We start from the raw sequence: 22,759 nt of genomic DNA, 5'->3' as shown, positions 1-22,759 counted from the left end.
TTAGTGTTAATGTCAATAAGACAATACACAAGAAAGCAATATCGATTCGGTACGTGAAGCTTGAATCCCATAATTTGGTAATATTGATATCTGAGGATATAAAAGACACATATAATTTTATGCGAATATTACAATTAATATTTTTAGAAAGTACGAGTCCAATAGATGCAGTAGGAGCAAATAATGTTTCCATATTGAATATTTTTCTGTCTACCTCTATGTGATATATCAGCGGGAGATTTAATGTGAGTGAGCTGGTTACCCAAATTACTGGGTAATGCCCCGTGTCGTTTGGCGCTCCCAGGAGAATTTGTAATGTCAAGAGTCTAAGTACTGAGTTTTGAAGATTGCTGATGCGTTTTATATTGTTCAGTGCCCATGAAGATACGGGGTGGAATACGTCTTCTGTAACCCATGCTTTCAATAAAAGGCGACTAGGCGACTAACGGGTGGTCAGACTTACTGACTTGGTTGACACATGTCATCGGTTCCCAGTTACGCAGATCGATGTTCATGCTGTTGATCACTGGATTGTCTGGCCCAGACCGCCGCCATATAGAAGGAGTATTGTTGAGTGCAACTACACTCACTGTTGCTGTTAAGCGTTATTCATTTCAAATGTACCGTCACCCATTTTCAGTCATTTTTCCCATGCAATTTTCGGTTACAGATGAAAGTAGCACACAAAGTTGACGATATCCCTGATTCTGAGTTTGCTGAAGCCCTTGGTATCACTGGAACATATATCAGCAGCAGAGCCCCTGTAACATCGCTTATACCCACGATGCCAAGACGACTCACACCCATTGGAGCGCCAGAGGAAGAACATAAGCGGACACATTGGAATACAATCACCTGGATGCCACCAACCATGTCTGTTATGAAAAGCATGGCATCAGCTGGTGGTAAAACAAATGAGAACAGGTCCACCCAACCTGACTCAACAAAGACTAGTGTGTTTGAAATATCGAGAGAGATGATGGCACAAAACGGAAAGGCGTTCTCTCACGATATCAGTCACAATATAACAAAATGGAAAGAGGCCAGTGGAGTGCACTGACTACGACAGCTTAATGATGGAATCCATGGGGTTTTGATTATGTTGTCACTTGACATTCACCTATGACATTCACGATAAATCACGTTTTGTTGACGCCTTATACAAACGACTCCTCTGAGATATAATGGGAATATATACTGTCACAATATATACTTCAATATCAGTATGCATACATCCCAAAAGGTGATCTCAATGATATACATTGCAGTCGCTATGGATCCGCACAGCCTTCTCGTGCCATATTATGAAGTTGTAGAAACAGTGAAACTCCTACATCTAACCCGGTTCGGTAAACACGTTTTAGTTTCTTATACAGTCATGTAATGATCATCGAACTTATGTGTGATGTGTTAAGATATTACAACTTAGGGAAGTGATGCTTGTGTGTGTGTGTGTGTGTGTGTGTGTGTGTGTGTGTGTGTGTGTGTGTGTGTGTGTGTGTGTGTGTGTGTGTGTGTGTGTGTTCACATATCACCAGGAACGTGTCAGGTATTTTTCGTTCAGTAAAAAAAACCATGGCAACTGCCTAGCACGTATTGTACTGAAAGAGGTTGTGTCATGAACCTATGAAAGTGATCCACATCACTTATGAAAGTGATAGAGACACATCCCTTGTGGAAGGTGTGAGGTATCTTATCTAAGTATATGTGATAAGCAATTTACCCAGGCGGATCAGATCAGATCGGCGATATGTCATATTTTTCACACATCCTAACAATTTTTTTAAAAAGTTAAAATAATTTAACACTATTACTTGCAAACACATTTCCACTAAAGGTATATTTCCCTTCTGAAAATTAAACGAATATGTGAAAGACGGTTTTAACGATATAATGTAGTCTTTCTTTACTGTGTACCGAGAACTGAAACCAGTGAGTTACACATGCCGACTTGAAACTTTACTATATATCCACTGTACTAATACGGACGCTAACTAGTAACAATTATTTGACTTGAAATGAAGTTACAGAATATGTAACTTATCTTCTACAGCATCCAGCGAATGTAACCAGCTGTTTGAATTAAATCGTGCTCAAAAGACTGAAAAGATATAAATCTTTCTACCTTTCACGTATATAACCGTTGAGGAATGAAACCGATTTGTAATATGTAAATCTGTGTCTGTTTATCTGACGCTAATGTTAAAATCTAGTCATCCTCTCTGTGGAAATATAACAACGTGATTTGATGATCATAGTTGATTAATAATACTTCGATATATTAGCAGAGTTGCATCCTTTTCAGCTCGTGAAACAAAACACATTTTTATCCACGAATGTAGGATGTCGGTTTTTAGGAATAAACCACAATGCTGACAGCATGTGCAGAGCCATATTAAGCTGTAAATACTTCCAAATACTAACCCGCCAAACAAAGTATGAAAACGTGAATAACTGAACATATCACAGTTTGAGCAGTTACACGGCACATATTTACAGTGAATCCTAAACAGGGTTAATGCGTAAAGCGCGCGTATGTCTGTGCGTGTGTGTCTGTGAGAGTGAGTATGTCGCTATAGGAAACTAAGGTTTGATCATGACAATATGTACATACTAGATCAGAATCCATTACATGTACACACCATTTATCAATATCACTATGTTATGGACACCTGGTGAAGTACCTGCTATGAGTTGTAAGAGCGTTAATCTCCGTCTTGCTGGTGATAGTAATACTATCATTTCCAAGATAACGGCCTTAAGACATGTACCGAAAGGTCGCATTTTTGTAATAAAGAAGTAGTCTATCCATAAAAAGAGTTTCCTCTTCAACATTGTGTGACGTTTTGCTCCCTTAAAAACTGAAGTATCGATGTTGTATTGAGTATACGAACAGATCTGTCTCGTTGTATAAATAATCTGCAAACACATGTGTTGTATAAGTGTGAGGCAATACTTGTATATACTATCCCCAAAATGAAACGAATGATCTTGCTGTATTTTTAAAAACCAATTCATTACCTTTTGTATTCAAACAAAATATATAACAAAAGTGTTGATAACATGATTTTACATAACTGCACAGGTCAAAAATGGACTTTTCCTGAAAATGTTGATGTTTCCTTGCCCTACAAGGTGTTATGCATGTGCTTTATGTAGTCTCTAACGTATTGCAAAATCTTATGTATAATATACATATAAATGTATATGTCTGTAGCGAGTTATCCATATGCAATAAAATGATCGTTACCCATATGAGAATCCTGACCTCATGCCTCGTGTGCTTTTTCTTTTCATGAAGCGACAAATTACCAAGCCAGCTTAATGCTGCTCTGTGCACCCTCAGCAACAAGAGATCGAGGCAAGTCAGGAGCGTCGTTTCCTGGTAAACGTTTCACGATAAGCACATGGGCATCTGGTATAACACCATCACATGTCGAGGATCGAACTGATTCCAGCTATGATGACGGTGGGGATATATAAATATAACCTCATACATTAAGTCTCCAATTTTCAAATTACGTGGACACTACTACTCGGATGACAGCATTCGCCCTTTGTATGATTTTATCAATCAAGTTAACAGTTATGTCATCCATCACATTAACTCAAATTTGGCTACTTCAGTGGATGCCATCTGTTGTAATATCTTGTGTATAAAATTCAATTTTATTCCTCTTGCTTCGTTATTCCTGGTTCTCCTGGATTTAAGTGTCATTATTGCTTTTAACATTTCCCTCTTCCCGATACATTAGTCCGTCTGAAGCAGCAGGTATCGGTATTGGCCTCTTTACGTTCGGCATATCACTAATCACATCCATGTGTGTTCTGCATTACAAGAAATACCAGCTGGTAAATATACTTGTGCGAGTGTAAACTTTTTGCGAAGTATATATACCCCTTCCCTTTGTAAATGCAGAAAAAGGCAAAGGATATTGTTCAAAATCATCTTTGATAAGCAGTTCTGTTCTACTAGTAGGCTCTGCGTCATCTCATACTGAAACTTCTTTGGAAGGCAATCCCTGAAGGAGGCTACCGTCTGGAGATGGGCACGGTGTTCTTGTATCAAGCACTACCAATGTCATATATTGTTCAGAGCATGTGGTGATATCTCTCTACAAAATACTATGACTGATCCATTCACACGTAGTGTTCTTTTAATGGGCATAAGTTGTTCTATACATTTATAATGTATGTAATTGCAAAGACAATTTAAAACGGCGTTGTGTAAGAGATGGTTCATCTGCCTCAATGAAGACACTGTCAATTGGTGAAGTTCTGAAAGACAAAATACTAAGTCTTAAACCTTGGTGGTGGACAGAATCAGGAAGCTTAAGGTTTGCTTTTACAGGCTGTGGATGGAGCCATAATCGAGTTTTGAACGGACCAGTGATCGACATAGGTGTAAGAGGGTAGTTCCCCTCCGCACTTTGAGTTGGAAACAACCTTCACCAAATCTAGTGCACTTAGCTTTAAGGGATTTAATGTGAGGTACAAAGGTTAAATGAGAACCGAAAATTAAACCCAAGAATTTGTCCTCCTTTACAACTTTGGTGGGAGTGCCATTTAAAGTTAGTTCAGGATCCTCATGCGACTTATATTTTGTACACAATTTGTTTTGGATTTAGAAAATTTAAAGCCGTTTTCAAGACTCCATTTATTTATTTTATTTAAACACAACTGTAGTTCAATGGTATGCATATTTTTACCACGAGAGGAAATATTAAAATCATCCACAAAAAGTGATCCATCGATTGAATCATTTGAAACATTGGATAAACTGTTAATCTTAATACTAAATGAAGTGACGGACAAAATACTGCCTTGAGGGACACCCTGATCCTGAATGTAATGGTCAGACAGGGTTGAACCTGTCTTTTAAAAATCCTGATATAAAAAAGAGGCAGCCTCTCAACCCAAACTCATGTATATCCTTCAAAATACCACGCTTCCAGGTCTTATCATACGCTTTCTCGAGATCAAAGAAATTTGATACAATATGTTGTTTATTTACTATAGCATTTTTAACGAAGGAATCTAAACGTACCAAATGATCAATGCCACTACGATTTTTCCTGAAACCACAATGCATATTTGTGATCAGGTTATTGGTTTCAAGATACCAAGTTAATCTGTTATTCACCATACGTTCCATGGTCTTACAGACACAGCTAGTTAGAGATATTGGCCTGCAGTTCGACGAATCAGTATGATCCGTGCCAGGTTTTAGTATTGGGACTACAACGGCATTACGCCAAGAAAGAGGAAATTCCGCATACGTAAGTATGTGGTCAAATATATCTAAAAGTGTCATCAGACATGGTTCAGGTAAGTATTTCAGTAGCTGGCAATGTATATTATCATCACCAGCTGAAGTGTCATGAGCTTGCTCGAGAGCTGTATATAGTTCATCAGACATGGTTCAGGTAAGTGTTTATTGTCACCACCAGCTGAAGTGTCATGAGTTTCCTCGAGAGCTGTATATAGCTCATGTAATGAAAATACTTCATTTTAATCTTCACCGTTATTTGAATCGAAATTAAGCTTTGTTTTTCCCTGCTGTTTCTGATATGTTTGAAACTCTGGAACATAATTTGCCGATGATGAATTTTTGGCAAGGGTTTCGCCAGTTTTATTTGCAATTTTTGATGTGTCAGTTATTAAATGAACTTTCGATTTAACAGCTTGTTTATCTTTTCTATCAGATTGTAAAAGGAGTTGTAGTCGGAGGAGATACGATCTTTTGCGTAGACTACGCTGTGTCTGTCTGAGTAGACTGTTCTGAGATAGACTGTGGAACATCAGGAGAGATAGTGTGGGGAATATCTGTGTTCATCCATGTCAGGTTAGTGTGACATGAACTTGAGGAAGTTAGTACTGGCGTAGTTTTTCCTTTAGATAACGTTTTCGATGTTTTTTTTTCGGGGTGGGGGACAGAGGCGTACGTTTTAGTGTGCTCAGTAGATTGTACAATATTTTTGCTTCAGTATAACTGACGTTCCTGGAAAATTTGAATTTGTTAATTTTCATTTGCCTTTGGCAAATGGAACATTCTTTAGTAAAGCATTTATGATTTCCCGAAAGGTTTGCACATTTGTTGTTATTACTGTCACAATCTTCTGCTACATGTGTATTCTCAGCACAGTGAGCAAATGTAACAGACAATGTGCAAGTATTAACACCATGTCCGCACTTTTGACACTTAAAGCAGCGCAGAGGATTTGAAATATATGTCAACATTCAGATTGGCTTTGATCTAAAATGACTTTGGATGAGTTGGAGCTAAAAATGAAAACAGATATGCATTGGTTTGCACAATCTCTTTATTTTTCCGTGTTGTGAAACATTTGACGAAACATGTTCCTTGATCTTTCATCTTGGACACAATATCGAGCTCACTGACAGTCATGTCTGCCAGAAGATGCTCACGGTCTCGAAATATAACGTATTCAGTGTTCTGTGAGCAGCAACTACCACCGGGACTCCGACAAACATGTCAGTTGATAACAGGTTGGCAGCTTTTGTAGGTTTCTGCTACATTAAATCAGCAGCGATCCTGACCATGGTTCAGTAATGCATGTAAACAGGTCAGACAGTGTAGTAAGAAAGCGGAAAAGTATTTTAGCCGACATCCTACTGAACATAATTTAGACAACGTTACAATTTTAAAGACAACGTTACAATTCTAACTGCCAAAGGCAGACGTGCTTTCAAACAAAATAAGCGTAAGCCATGGCGAAATTACGTCTCTAAAATAAAAGCTATGTGAAAGGTGTGGAACATGATTCAAAGAATAACGGGCAAAGGTTATAAGTCTACTGTTCACCATCTGAAGGATGGTGATAATTTACGAACTAACAAATCTGACATTGCCAATAAACTTGTTGAAACTCTCACCAAACATTCATCTTCATCAAATTATGTCCCTGGGTTTCAAAAGTTTCAGTAACAGCAGGAGAAGAAAAGATTAAATTTTAATGGAATATTTTCACTACATGAGCTACATACGGCCCCTGAGCAAGCTCATGATACAGAAAAAATCTTCAATAGCAATACTATATGTTCACATTTACAGCTGGATCCAGGGCGGTGGCGCAGTGGCCTGTACCGCTGTCATTGAGTCATCTACTCGATTACAGCTCTATTTTCACGGCTGAGGGAAACGCAGTACTAACGGCTCTTAAATGTATTCAAAGGCATCCTAAACATAAACAATATATATTCTATTCAGACTCTCTATCTTGTCTTCAGGCCATTTAAAACTTATCATGTAAACACTTATATATATTCAAAGGCATCCTAAACATAAACAATATATATTCTATTCAGACTCTCTCTCTTGTCTTCAGGCCATTTAAAACTTATCATGTAAACACTTATATATATTCAAAGACATCCTAAACATAAACATTATATAATCTACTCAGATACTCTACTTAGAACTGGATTAGTCAAATGATTTCTAAAAAGATACATATTTTCCTATTGCTAGTTTAGATTAGAAATTCACAGAGACTTTGTTGCTATGAAGAATGTTGAATGTATCAGGAATCAGACACTACAGAATATCCAATGGCATTGTTTTATTTGTTCTTTAATCCGTTTCCGACATGACACAACAACACTCATGGTTAAAGAGACAGTATATCCTGCGAAGTGACTGTAAAATATTTATCAAAACGTGACGCCTCAGCCAACCCTTTTACGCATCCAGTTTATTCTACTCGAATGTCATCTTTGCCAGAGTGTCTACCAAACCAAATGTATCAACAGCTAACTAAATGGAACCCATCGAACGTCATACTGTGTGCTGTTCATCCATCGAAAAGAATTTCCACACTATCTGTATTATAACATGCAGGTGAGGAAGTGTTTCTGCAAACAATCATCAGAGAATGCGTTTTATGTCACTTAGCAATATTCCAGCAATATCACGTCCTGGGGCCCCGGAAATTTGCTTCAAGCAATGTTCCCACGTGGTATCAAACCCGGGCCTTCGGTCTGATGAGCGAACGGTTTAACCACTAGGCTACAACACTGCCCCTCCTGCAAACTAGGTTAAACAGCCAGTAAGCAAGGGTGACAAGGCTGTTGTCCTTGTTTGAGTTCTGCTATACCATTAGAAAACGTTTCAGATGTGTATGTTTCCCTTAACATGCTCTGTCGCATGACCTTCATTGGTGACATTAGCCCTCACTGACAGAAAAAGACATTAGCCTTCACTGATAGATAAAGACATTAACTACCTTAGCTACTATTAAGATGACTGAACATCGAACAGTCAAACGTATGTGTTATCTCAGAATGAGTTGTGTTTGTTCATGTAATAAAACTTCAAGTTAACAATTAGCACTGTGCCATCGAGTCTGTAATCTTTAGATGTTTGTAACATAGTGTGTGGACCTTTACACAATAAGTAAGCGCTCTGTATATGATCTTACTACTCGATGAAGTTAATACCCTGTTCCATATTGTGCAATTATACAATATAATATTTGTTATGGCTGGGTGAGTGATAAATAAATATTAAACGGGACTATGTTTATGAAATAAGTGAATGGTTAGGTATCTACCGAGCGAAAGAAGAATGTCCTTCACAAAACGCTTTCGTTCGTTAGATATCAAACCATTCACTCATTTGATAAATATGGTACTACACGTGGCATCGATTGGTATTCTCTGTGTATGTAATATTTATGTAGATGACGCATTTAAAAGTGTTTCTCTCTCAAACATAAATGGAAGGTACAGCAAAACACTGGGGCCATGTGCCAAAGAGTGCGGTGTAAACTTTGATAAATGTACGTGGCCGCACGTGAGCGCCCACAACGACGGCCATGTCGCCATATGTTGCATATAACACCCTGTGTTTACATTAATACCTAATAATGTATGACTTCAAAGGGAACGATGAACAGCTTTAGAATTGATTTACCTATCTGCCAAGCTGCTGGTTCCGAAAGTGACCCATTTCAGAGTGCTGCCAGGATCCTGTCATAAGTTTTGTTTTCATTAAATGTATTGCCATGAAGAAGCGCCTCTTTGCGTATTAAAAAGTGACTATTTAAAACAGCAATCGTTCGATTGACAAGACTCTGTTTTTTAACTAAATATGTTTAAGAATATGAAATCGACTCGTCACCCAAGAGCATATACTCTTGCTGAGTATATGCTCAAGTTATTTAGCGCACAATTGCTGCTGAACAGTCATTGTTGAGATTGATTGTGTTGATGTACTGCAGCTCGTAAACCAAATGGAGTCAGTATAATAAATCTGCCGAGAATGTGCCACGCCGTACCAGTTTATGTTCGTCTTAGTACAAACTGAATATATTAAACGATAGGATCGCATGTCTAGTTTTTATAGTAATGCGTGGAAAACCATGTGTATTGTTTTAAAACTCATTGATTAGGCCCGATTGTAACCAAAGAGAATATTTATTTATTTATTTATTTATTTATTTATTTATTTAGGAACAAGTACGTTTACAACCTTAGATGTCCATTTCAATAATAGTGATATAAATATTTTTATGGTGGATTGCTCTGTCGAATTCCGCAGAATATTATTTACAAACTAATGCGGTCCCACGATTTACATCAGAAGAAGCAAATTCTGCGACTCCCTATTAATTGTGCTTGGTGCCTTAGGTCTGTACAACGCATTTCCTTTATTGAGAACGACGGAGGGTTTGCTGGGGTTTTCTGAAAGGAAATGGAGAGCCAATCCAACGTCTGTCCCTGCATCAGTGTAAGAACTGGCTGGTCGCACGGTAAATGTTTCCAGTGGTCAGGAACGAAATTCATTCTCTCCCCAAAAGGAACGTTTGGAGCCAGCTTGGTCAAATTCCAAACTTGCACTGAGGCTACCACATTTCCGTTTCTATGAAGAGTATCAAAATCTGACAATTGGCTTTCTGATTTCTTAGGGATAATGTACTTGCGTATTCATACATTTCGCCTGAAAAAAACCTCCCCTGTTGACATGTTCACTGGTATAACCTGTCGGAGGAACTGCTTGAACGTGATGGGTCTGGAAGAGCAAGTCGACTGTAAGGGGTTAGGTTGTTGTTTGGGGCTTATGAGCAAATGATAGCACCTTTGTAAGGGTCTGAAGCGCATCTGCCACCTCCCTTGCTCTCCTACGATGTTTGGCCATACGTTTCAAGACATTCTGAAAACCACCCCCAAAAATTGAGCCTCGGTGTCATGGACTATATTGGCATCTTTTCTCGTCAAGGATGTACTCTGTGTGAGGCCCTTTGTACGTTTGCAGAATGTAGCTACTCTCCTAAAGTAGTTTAAATTACCTTAAAACATTAAACTGCAACATATTCTTTTCTTAACCAGCTCTATCACATATCACAGTTAGACGGGCCAGTTCACGGGGAGCATATAATGACCCTCTCTTGCTCTATAATAGGATATTTATAGGATATTTAAACATAACACTCTTGTGAGGACATTTAACATTTAAATGGAAAATATGCATATTGTAAAAATCGGTCAACAAAGAACAGTAAAACAACTAGAAAATAACAATTTGAATTAAAACTTGCATGGGAGGTTAAAACTATAAAAAAACAGGCTATAGATCACCAACAACAGCGAAACCACACTAAGTCCCTCTTATATTCGTAGACATTCATGGATTTACTCCACATGTGTGCATCATGTAACACAACCCAAATGCAACAATATAACATTATCAAATGTCATAAAATTAGAGAATTGAATTGTCAAGTAATTAGTAAATAAGTCATGAATATTTTATCACTCAGTTTTATTGTGCAGTGCATTGCATAATTTGTTGATTGCAATGTAAAGCAAGTTTAGTAGCAGTGGTGTAGGGTAATATTATTTTATGTATCGTCGTTTCAAAAGTAATTATGTGTGAAGCGGAGGTATATTTTTTTGTAATTTTCAGTGTATATGTATCCTTGTGTATTAACTTACCCAGTCAAACGTTTCAGTAGAAGTTCTTAGATCAACACTGTAACAACGTAAGTATTTGTTAAATATCTGTAACAGTCGTAAACGCATTGTTTCAGTTAAATACAGTTTATAATTTATGTCTCGTATTGGAAATTTGTATTTTCTTTTGTGTGAATTCAATCCATATCAACGCATGGGTGTGAGACGTGTAGGTTGTCCGAAAATGTGTCCCTCTCTGGTTCGTTTGTTTGTTTGTTTACTTGACTGAGTTTGTGTGTGTGCTTGTAGCTTATGGGATGGATTTGTGTTTGCTGAGTCAGCAATTTCTAATTGTGGCTTGTAAAGTCTGGACCAGATTTTCGGGCATACCGTATTATGAGCAACGATCGAAGACGTCGGCATGATATAGTGAATGGAAACTTTGTGCAATATACCATATTTATTCACAATACTGCGAATGAAAAACAGAGTGGGAGTATGAACTGTAAAAACTAGTAAGTAAAACAGTTGGGCTTCCCACCCATTGAATCGTGTTTGTCAAAGCGTAACACAGGTTGCATTGTTTACCAATATGATAAAATCAAGTATGAGTATGTATTATACAATCGAGAAGAACACAAGGCAATTACAGGATTGCAGGGAGTGCGGCATTGCGTATTTAAAGGCAGAACTGCAAATGTTAACTGTTATCGTTTGTTCATTAAGAGTGAGTGAGTGAGTTTAATTTTACACCGCACTCAGCAATATTCCAGCTATATGGCGGCGGTCTGTAAATAATCGAGTCTGGACCAGACAATCCAGCGATCAACAACATGAGCATCAATCTGCGCCATAGGGAACCGATGACATGTGTCAACCAAGTCATCAAGCCTGACCACCCGATCCCATTAGTCGCCTCTTACAACGAGCATAGTCGCCTCTTATGGCAAGTATGGGTTGCTGAAGGCCTATTCTACCCCGGGACCTTCACGGGTTGTTTATTAAGAAATAACCTAGAACACTAAATAGTCAGTCAATTTAATTTGGAACCGCTTGTAGCTATATTCCAACAATATCAGAAATGGGGTTTAAATACACATTGTAACCATATGGGAAATTGAACCCGTCTCATCGGCGAAACACATCTGTAGAACCAGAGGACTAAAGTACAAACATTCATACATAAATTTCCACATGGCGAATGTCATATACTCTCAACACGACAGACGTTTACAGGCAAAAATATCTTGCAGTTTTAGTGCTTATGATAGGTCCGCGTAGAAAAAAAATGATGTGAGAATAGAATGCACCTGGTTTGTAGCTAATCACTGAAGCCATTGTATCGTCAGTGTATAGACCTTAGCGTCTATAACCTTCTGATCTACCTTCAGTTGTTTGTGATCTATAGCCCGTATTTTCTATTGTTTTGTCCTAATAGTGATACTAGTCTTAATTTTGATTATATGTAAATGTAAATGTATTCATTTTGTAGATGAAAACCATTGTCGCCCTCCTCCTGCTTGACATCGTGGTACAGCCGACAAAAGGAATTTGGCGAATAGCCGTCAGACGTTTGAAGACACTAAGCCGAAAGCTGCTGGAGAGTAAAAAAATCACAAACACTTATTACAGTCTGAAATGCATATCCAAGATTTTAAATGATTCTCAAAGGCTACTGGTTGTCATTTCATTAGCAAATGCTTTGTTGATGTAGCATTCGTGAGAATACTATCTTAACGTGGTCACACTAGGCACTAAAGTGTACGTATAATCGAAACGTTTACAGACAACAAGAGCATGTCTGGATTTTCTTTGACATCAGAATCACTTTTGTCAAGATGTATCTGGATCCCAGGTCTTCACACGCAACTCTTGCTTGAGAGCCATTTATCTGCAAACATGTCTTGTGATGGAAGACAGTATTGCAAGAGTGTTTTCTTGTCACTTTATAAATCACTTCTTGTAATGGCGCAAAGCCATTATTAGTTCACTAAATGAATCTTTTCGAATTTCATACATTGCAGCCATAAGATGCCTCTAATTATGGGTATGAAATAAGACAGGATCTCAACGACCGATCGTATTAGTTTATCTTTTGCACAACTACAATTCGTCGTGAAAGATGTACAATCCCCTCGGTTAAAGACGTTTACTTGAATGGGGGCGGAAAGCTTGATATGGCTGAACTGACAGAGGAGTTCGGTGCAGAAGGAGCTGAGGAACTCATGCACTTTGCAGATTCAAATGGTAACGCTTTTGTGTATATGGATGGTGACAAGATGACGATGTCATTTTACCATTATACTTTCTATAAGAGTGTCCCTGGAAAAGGTAACTCGTAAATATACTAACTTTAACACCACCTCCCACAAGTAAAACTTAACAGACACAATGGAATGCAGTCGTAACATGGTATTGCAATAGCATGCACTACAATATATCAAAGCATACCTCATAAAGTGATTGTTCCCTTCTCAACAGCTGACCAGATTCTTGAGGATGACGAGATTGTAGCATTGGAGAAATACGCAGAGTCTCAGACATAAAGTAAACAAGTACTTTGTTTCACAGATATTGATGGAGTAAACGATTGTGCATCTTAAGAAAAAGACAAATAGCAAACGATCCCGCTAGCATGTTTGCAAATTAATATGGTCGAAATTTGTCTTTACCTATTCCATGGATTGTGATTGATACCTACCTACATTTTCATGAATACATGATGGCGTATATGTGTGTATATGCATGTGCTTGTAATGTTTTTTGAGCACATAGTAATGATGTTGCTATTTTACATTAACGGTGAAAGTGGACAGACGATAGCAACTATCTGGTTAACACGGATGTTCAGGAGAAATTTATTGTTTCCAAAGCATTTGGGTTTGGTTGACTTCTGTTCATAATTTAGTGTTTTCTGCGGTTGCTCCATATCGAAAAGTATGTTGATGAAGCAATGATTCACTCGATCGAAGCCAAAACTCAGAACCGAATAACGTAGCCATGTTCATTATAGTGTCATACTGAGGGAACTAACTCTCCTCACAATGTTGTCTTAAAATCAGATATTTATTTCTGTACAGCAATCATGTGCTTCCGTTCATATCACAAGCGCATAAATGCAGGGATAATTTCTCAACATGGGTACATATACAATATGTATACACTCCCAGTGAGAAAAGCATATTAACAACTTAAACATAAATTCAGATGTGGAGCCAGTGACTCCGAGTTGATTCTTTGTTGTCCTGATTTTATTGTTTGTTGTGGTTTGTTAGCCATTACGATCTTTGGTATATTGTATAAAATACACACGTGTTCGAAATTAGACAGTTGATACAAAGTAGTATGATTTCGTTTCACATTTCAGCTGATAGCCCAAGAACATCCGATATTATTATCTATCAGCCACCGAAAAGCGATGAGCATGATGTAGGCATTTTTTAAAGATTGAAGACTATCGCGCGTAATACCTGTATCAACAGATTTGTCGATGCACGATACTGGAGCACAGACTTTATGAACCTCAAATACCTCAATCCTTGTATAGATACACCAAGTTATTCACTTTAAATTTAGTTCATTATCAAACACCAAATGTATTCTTCAATGTGTAGTTAGCCCAACTGTTTTACTTATTAGTTTTTTTACAGTTCATACTCAGTATTATGAATAAATATTGAACATTGCACGAAGTTTCCAGTTACCATATCATACAACCCTACATTGTCTGCAGTGTGAAGTCACTGTGCTGTGCTGGATAAACGCGGATGCATGGTGGTCGTAAAAGCCGATTTGTCTTAAAGAAATCAAGCTCCGAGACAAGGTTCATATTGTTTGTTCTTCTCGATTACATAATGCATACTCGTACTTGTATTCATTAAAGCGAACGATGTCAGCTTCATGACGTTAATAAAAATCCATTCCTCAGCTGCTTTTGCAAAAAAGTACAATATTTCGGACCTCAATTCCTTGAAACGGACGTTGCAATAGAAGTCGGGACTCCAATGGAATCTAGACCCAGCTCATGCTAAATATGGATTAATAAGAATTGTACTGGTATATTGTAACTACATGTTGCCAGAGAAATCACACAATTTGCAACGGCAAAACACCAAGACACTCGTATGGGCAGATCTTTGTCCTTTTAAATTCAAAACTTCCTACCCACAGCAATAAGAACAAGTACTCACACACTGTAACACCAGGGCGGAATTTGTTTAACCCTTTGTATCTACTACAGCATTTCACATTCTCTGAAGATTGTGAAGACTTGGTGAATCATGCAAAATGAATCGTGTGATTCTGTTGTTGTTATAAACAGTTCTCATACCTTAAATTTTCTCAATACAATTGCATATTTAACTTTCTATATGGTAGGTAACAGATGGTATATTTTATATAAAATCACGTCTCTTATACTAGCATACCACTGGACATACGGTCAGCTTTTCTCAACGATTCTGTACTAAATATGTGGGGTGTTTTGTGAAAATGGCTTTGTATTTATGATAAACATGTAGCACCACGTTGCTTTACTGTTGGATAACTACATTAAATGCACTAAATCTATGCTAAGTTCTATGTAGAGTGTCACATCACACGTGATTAATGTCTTTCTTGATAATCAATGCACAGTATTGGCAATATTGCAAATCCATCAGGGTATCATTTACCCAAATTCAAATCGAACACCATCACTGAGCCACAGGGCCTACTTCAAGGCAGCCATGTCCAAATATTTCTACAGACCAAAACCTATGTGGCCAGGCTATATGATATTTAGTTATTATCATTCGATTTGCAATCTTGATCTTTATCACTACCGAAGAGTACATTGTTTTGTCAGCTACCTTGTTCCTCTTTGTCACTTCCATTAATTACTGTACATGACATTTATGGCCTTTATTGGTTATCCCCCTTGGCTGTGTCTGTCATCACATCAACTGTAGAAGGAAGTGCTATTAGTTTCTCTATCTGTCCATTGTTGAATCTTTGCCAGTCTATTGTTGTTGAAAACTATATAATATATGTATGCTCACACCTATACTGCACGTGAGATGTGAGTGTGGAGATCGGCATTCCGATTGTCTTTGTAGGGACGACCGCGAGCAGGATTATGTCCTCGCAGGAAAGGCCCTGAGGTTGAGCTGAAAGTCCGCTCACCTCATTCATGTATACTTGTTTGTTATGTTGTGTGAAACCAACTTAAGAAGTTCGAACTAAACTATGCCTTCGTCTTCATCAACGTATTCACCATTTCGTCAAAGAATTGCATGTATGTAATCACGTCAATCACATACTACGCGTTGACATAGGATCCCCGTTGACAGTATCTACACCACACACACACACAGAGAGAGAGAGAGAGAGAGAGAGAGAGAGAGAGAGAGGCGCGCGCGCACGCAACCACATACACAAATTGAAGGTTTGGTGTAATGTTTACACCGGCATCAGCAGCCACAGATTATAAGTACTGTCTTCTCACACTAGCAGACAACTGACAAATTGTCCCAAAATGGCACGCATGTTCACACCATCTCAGCCAAACTTAATACAAATGGTTTGCAAGCATAAAAAGTCCCTTGTTACCTAAGCAAATGAAATGGTTTAATTGTACGTCAGTCACCAAAAGAATCCTTAGTCAGGAGATTCAGATGATTTCAGTCCAGTTAGCGCAGCGGTCACATGAACATTGTATGGATTTTGAGGATCTGCTGTCAATAAATCAGCTCACAACCTTTGTACAGCTCAGGATACAAGCATGCTCATCTGAACACCGTAGAACCGAAATGTTCCGTCGACAGTCCACTCGTTTGTTGTGAGACGCCATGACATCACAAAACATTAGGATGCAAGGTGATCCACACCTTCGAGAGATCATCAGTGGCTACTTCTCATTCAGTGTTGTCTGTTATAATGACCGAGTTCTGCTGCATACACTGAGTGTCTTTCATTGCCGTGGCTTGTAAATAAATAACTTGCAGCATTAAACACAGACTTTTTGCTTATAAGTTCTAAATATTTAGCATATCATTTTTCCTAAATACCATAGAGTGTGGGACATCCTAGTGGTTAAAACATTCGTTCCGAAGACCCGAGTTCGATTCCCAACATGGGTACGATGTGCGAAGAATACTTATTCTGCCCCCTGACGTGATATTTCTGGAGTATTGACAAAAGCGACGTAAATCTAACCTTACGAAATCCGAAATGCGAATACGGTGGTTGAGTAGCCGTTTTCTGACAAACTAGGTTCGGTGGGATAGCCCGGTGGTAGAATAGCGAACTGCCTCAGTGGACATGACTAGCTGCGTAGCCCCAATATCCTCAATACTGACCTTCATCTGAGGACCCTGTTCCGAACACACGTCATCCCCCCATGTCAATAGTTGATGTGCAACAGCTTCCATATTCTCTACCATTGCACTCTCCCCACAACAGTTGTTGAATGTTCTGCTCTTATTTTCGTTTTTAAATCAAAGAAAGAAGCCCATTTCTGGCTGTGAATCAGTAGTGTTTTCTTGCAATATGTAGAGAAGATTAGAAACAGTGGTAACAGCTATGGCTGGGCGGGGTAAGCGAATGACTGTATGTTGGCGATTACTGAACAGTGAGACTCTTGGTTCTAATTCCATACTGGGGTCAACCCAACAAAAGTAGTAGAAACTTGAACTTCAGCTCAAACCGGATAGTGGCAAAGCCTTGTGCTTAAACGTCTCAGTTCCCCATACTAAAGGTCTGACTTAAGGAATAATTGATTTCTTACAGTTATCCATATTACAACTTCCACAGTCTTCAAGTTATACCAGTTTCACTATTTACATGATTGAATTTCATTCATGCCGGACCACGTCGACATACATGTTCTTCTATGATATTATCATCTCTATTATTCGGCTTCTGTTACTTGCACACTAATATTTCACTGGTGCATGCAAGTGAATGATCCATCTGGAAATGTCATAGCTAGATGTGTCTAAACTGCTGAAAGCTGAAGGGATGATGTAAATCCAACTAGGGTCCATGCAGGTAGCAAAGGTACTGCAAGTCCTCGTGAACGCTAGTATGGTGATCTACCTTCAGTTGTTGGTGATCTATAGCCCGTGTTTTATATTATATTGTCCTTTTTAATTACACTGTTTTAGTTTCACGTGCTAGTTTCATGTTCATATCTGTCAGAATCTAGTATCTTTACTCTCCTTCGATGGCAGGTTTTTACCTTCTAAATTTAATAATTTTAATTCTGAAATAAATTAAATTGTAGCTGCGCGATATGTCTGCAATATTGCCGATGTGACGCTAAATATTAACTCACTCACTCACTCATAGTCCATCTTGGGGAATCATGTTGTGGTATCTAAGGTCCCGAATAACCGGAAATTTATCAAATTATTGAAAACAAATGTTGTGGTTTGGGGCTCCTGAAAATATGGAAGAAGTTGATACCAGAAACAGAGGAGCGGTACACCAAGCCTTCTTTAATTCAGACTAGATACTTTTATGTGTTCTCTTCCTCATGCCAGTCTTACACGTGGCATGACAATTTGAGATGTAGAATTCTCATGTCTAAAGGGAAAAATGGTATTCTTTCTTCAGGAACTTATATCCATCTATTTGTAACAGAAGTCGATATTCGACTCAGTCTGCAGCAAAGGATAGGATTAGTCCCCGATCACTATGCAGAATTTCCCAACGCCACATCACTTTAAAAAAATAGGAAGATTAGTATTACATACCAGAGGATAACAACAATCCTTCTATATGAAGGTGATCTATAATCAAGGTACATGTAATCACCTTAAGTACCGACTCTCATCCTATCACTTTCCTAATATGACCTCTACACCATCAAACAAGCCACCTTCGACTTTGTTTCAAAAACTAATTTCTCGACGCAAACACAGCAAATACATAAGCATACATATACCACTTTTCCCGAAGAAAAGCTACAATACAATATTTTGAGTCTGTTGCAATTTCATTTTATTCCCATGTATACCCTTCAATGTAGGAACTGAACTTCAGCAACCCATATTTGCCATAAGAGGCGACTGTCACATTAATTTTATTACAGCTGGACTAATCCTGGGTTAGATACCAACCAACAAGACACAAACATTGTCTGTAACATCTGTGATGACATACATTGTTGCTTATCGTCATACCGGCTGAAAGATTTACCAGCTCTTGGGAGCGTATCATCCTCTCCATCTCGTCAACATGATGTTTGTATAGCTCAGTAGCATCCTTCACCATTGCCTTTACGACTTGTACCATATTCCAGTTGGTCACGCAATCGTTAATGCAGCCTTCTCCTGTTCAGCATTACTTACGTCAGTTAATAACGTCTTCCATTAATAAATACATTTTCATTAATAAATGCGTTTGACATTGTTATATGATTGTATTGTCTGTATTCACTAAAGCTACCTCTGGTTTAGTTGGCCTGTATTTTTCTGACTTTAGATTAACGATACCAATGAAGAATGGAAATGCTACGACAGATGGGCAAGACAAGTATGGTAGGGCAAATCAATACTTGTTGATGATGTACAAGGATTCTGATGAGCAGCAAATCACATGGAAAGTGGTTAAAAAACATTTATTGGTAGATCTGCTTCAATCGCTCTTATCTAACCACATTTATGTCTTAATCTATTCACCCCCAAGTATGTTGCAAAATCAGCATACTGTGTATGTATAGGAGTTCAATGTTAAAATGTGACATGTCAACTCAGAGGAAGGGCTAGCCAAACAAATAGTGACATTGAGGTATAGTGCAGTCACACACAAACACACACACATTCCCTCTCTCTCTCTCTCTCTCTCTCTCTCTCTCTCTCTCTCTCTCTCTCTCTCTCTCTCTCTCTCTTTCTCTCAATAAAGCTACTTGTTAATTTTTTTCAATGATTATTTTATTGCTGCTTCCACATATACTTAATACCACTGCGAACCTACTTATTTCATTTGATACTTGTTCCGGAGATGTACTCGAGTGTTTAGCTAAAGGGAATAATCAGGCCGACTGGTAAGAAAAAGGTCGAACGCCTCGGTCCAAACTCGTATAGACCAATACCAAGTCTCACGCAGTTGTTTCGGTAAACGGTAGATCCACAAACATTCAAAGTAAATTAAAACTTTCCACATTTTTAATCGTAGAATATGTGTCATTTTAATGTATGGCTAGATTTCCTAAATTACTAACGGCTGTAGGGGTGATGTAAATTCCGCTAGGGTCCATGCAGGTAGCAAATGTACTGTAAGTCCCCATGGTCCCCAGTATGGTGATCTACCTTTGGTTGTTGGTCATATATAGCCCGTATTTTATACTGTATTGTCCAAATAGTGATATTAGTTTTTCCTTTCCACACTACTTTTATATTGTAACTGTGATATTGTAGATGTTTACCTTCCTTTGGCGACAAATTTTTATAGTGTATACAAATTTCATTTCAATATCAAAAATGTTCTCGTCACGATATGGCTGAAATATTGCCAATGTGACGTTAAATATTAGCTCACTCAACCACTCAATCACTGTTTCGGTAAACTATTTACAGTTAGGAAATATAGGTCGCGCTACGCCAATGTGTTTTGTAATAAAGTATAGTTTTGCCCTCACCTATTATAATTTAAGCATGAGGACGGCATGCAGATAATGCTGTCATATTCAGCCCTTTGGGGTATTGACCCTAAAAACCTACAACAATCACTCGACACTTTTCAGGTATAATGTTCACTACACTATGCAAACTAAAAGTAAAATAATAGTTTTTGGGAAGCAGGCCAGCCAAAACAGCAAAATGAAATAGAGATTCACTTCGGGTATCATACGATAGAAATTGTTGAGGCTTGAATCTACCGTGAAATAGTTTTACACAGAAACGGGAGATTTGTAGAAGTTATTAACGTCTTTGAGGAAGATGCAACGAACTCTGTGAGGTTATTATTATAAAAAGAACACGAAACCATCTGTCCTTGGACTGTTTAATATCGGCATTTGACACTTTGATTGCTCAGATCCTAATGTACTGTTCTGAAATTTTGGTATTGTGACAATGTTAAGCTGAATGAAAAGTCCATTTGAAATATCTTTAATTGGCAGCAGGTAGTCGAAGTAACAACATCAAGTTGTATGATTCATAGAAACCTAGGAAGGGAACACCTTTATATCAAAATATACAAACGTATTCTGTACTGGCACAAATACCAAGTCATAAAGGACTAACAAATCTTATTCATAGATTTATCAACAGTAATTTAGCTGGCAACACTGAAAAACCTCTATGGGCAACGTTTGTTAAGAAAATGTGAAATAACTGTGGAATAAGTGAACTATTTGACAATCCGCATGTCTTCATCGTGGTTAGTTGCAAACGTTAAAGAAATATTGAAAGACTAGTTCTGAAAAAAACTATTGAAAGACCGGTTCTTCCAGAACTGGCATAGTTCCATTACTGAAAGCCCGAAAGGTGTGTTCTATAAAAAGTTCTAAAAAGTACCCTTATCCACCTAAAAACATAGGCGATCCTGTCTTTAAATTTAGAACAACAATCACAACTTTCCATTTGAAACGGGATGCAGAATAGAACCTTTCTACCATCTATGTAATTTCCCAGCGGTTGGTGATGAGTATCACTACCATTTTAGGTGTGGAGCTCTTCTCCAGACGCGGTCTACACACATATTTAAAGATCTCTACGAATGGCTGCATATGTACAGGCTAAAAAATGTCTATCTAGCACCAGGATTTAAAGATGTGAAAACCCTGTCTAAATTCATTAACATTGTCTCTGGATAGTCGTAGCTGCAGGAGACGCATGCTAATGCAATTTTGTCAAATTTCATTGAAAATCTCACTCAATGTATGTATTTACTTATTTCCCGTCATGTTAATTATAGCATCATTTGCGAATTTATATTGTACTTTTCCCATGTACCACCGTTGGTGGGTTCTTCTGAGAACATTGAAAGATTCAGATTTGCTGAATGATTTGTAAAAAGATAAATAGGCTATTATTGGTAGTTTAGATTAGTAACTGAGATTGTTAGTGGTTATACCCTCAAAGGGTGTTGAAGTATTGTAACATTATTGTCCTCCTGAGAGAGTGCATAATTCCCAAAACATTTGAAATAATTTAAACTTACCTGGATTTTTAGACGTAATATTTTTGTTATTTTGATTTTGGCTAGGATTTCTTACAATTGCCAGCCGCTGAAGGGATGGTGTAAAGCCGATCGTGTGTGTGTATGTGTGTGTATGTGTGTGTGTTCTTTGTGTGTCGTGTGTTGTGTGTGTGTTGTGTGTGTGTGTGTTGTGTGTGTGTGTTCATCACTTGCACTTCCTTAGAACCATAGTGGTTTGTACAATTATCGCTAATGGAAAATGATTGCATGAATGAGCATGCGTTTCATTTTCATTTTCAAACATAAATAACGACAAGAAATAACACTAACAGCTGTGTTATGCTGTGTGATTGTCAAAATTAATGGTCTACGTTGATTAATCGACCTTCCTGAAAACAGTCAAATGAGGAATGACTCCCCAAGCATGTGTATGGTGGTACTGCATCAACATGCGTTGTGTTTAGGGTGGTGGTTCACAAAATGGCTGCCTTTGAAAAGTTTATCAACGCTTGTACTTCCTATCGAAATTGAAAGTTCATCTTCCCCAACATTTTAAAGAGTATATTTATGCGAGTTGGACTCTCGTAATGTTTTGGCTTTTTCATGAATGACGATTTGGGGGTGCACCAACGCACTACAAATATATTGTTATCTGTCTTCATTTCGGTACACAGTAAACATTTTTTTCATTTGAGTAATTTATGATTATAGGTCATGA

At 38.0% G+C, this 22,759-nt stretch overlaps 1 protein-coding gene across 1 annotated transcript; it reads left to right on the top strand.

Moving 5' to 3' along the window:
* The first annotated feature begins 12,406 nt into the window (after positions 1-12,406).
* Positions 12,407-13,460, top strand: LOC137287828 (uncharacterized). Its single transcript, XM_067820214.1, has 4 exons — positions 12,407-12,478; positions 12,629-12,633; positions 13,037-13,161; positions 13,396-13,460. Exons 1-4 carry the CDS (start codon positions 12,407-12,409, stop codon positions 13,458-13,460), a joined length of 267 nt encoding a protein of 88 aa, XP_067676315.1.
* Positions 13,461-22,759: the final 9,299 nt, after the last annotated feature.

Source organism: Haliotis asinina, chromosome 6 (genome assembly GCF_037392515.1).
Source record: "Haliotis asinina isolate JCU_RB_2024 chromosome 6, JCU_Hal_asi_v2, whole genome shotgun sequence".
In the NCBI taxonomy this organism is placed as follows: Eukaryota; Metazoa; Mollusca; class Gastropoda; order Lepetellida; family Haliotidae; genus Haliotis; species Haliotis asinina.
This window is presented reverse-complemented; position numbering and strand designations above follow the sequence as displayed.

Excerpts from the sequence above, each read along its gene's own strand:
- LOC137287828 (XM_067820214.1), top strand. The coding sequence starts at position 12,407 with ATGAAAACCATTGTCGCCCTCCTCCTGCTTGACATCGTGGTACAGCCG. Across the intron at positions 13,162-13,395 it reads GCACTTTGCAGATTCAAATG|CTGACCAGATTCTTGAGGAT; the intron begins GTAACGCTTTTG and ends CCTTCTCAACAG.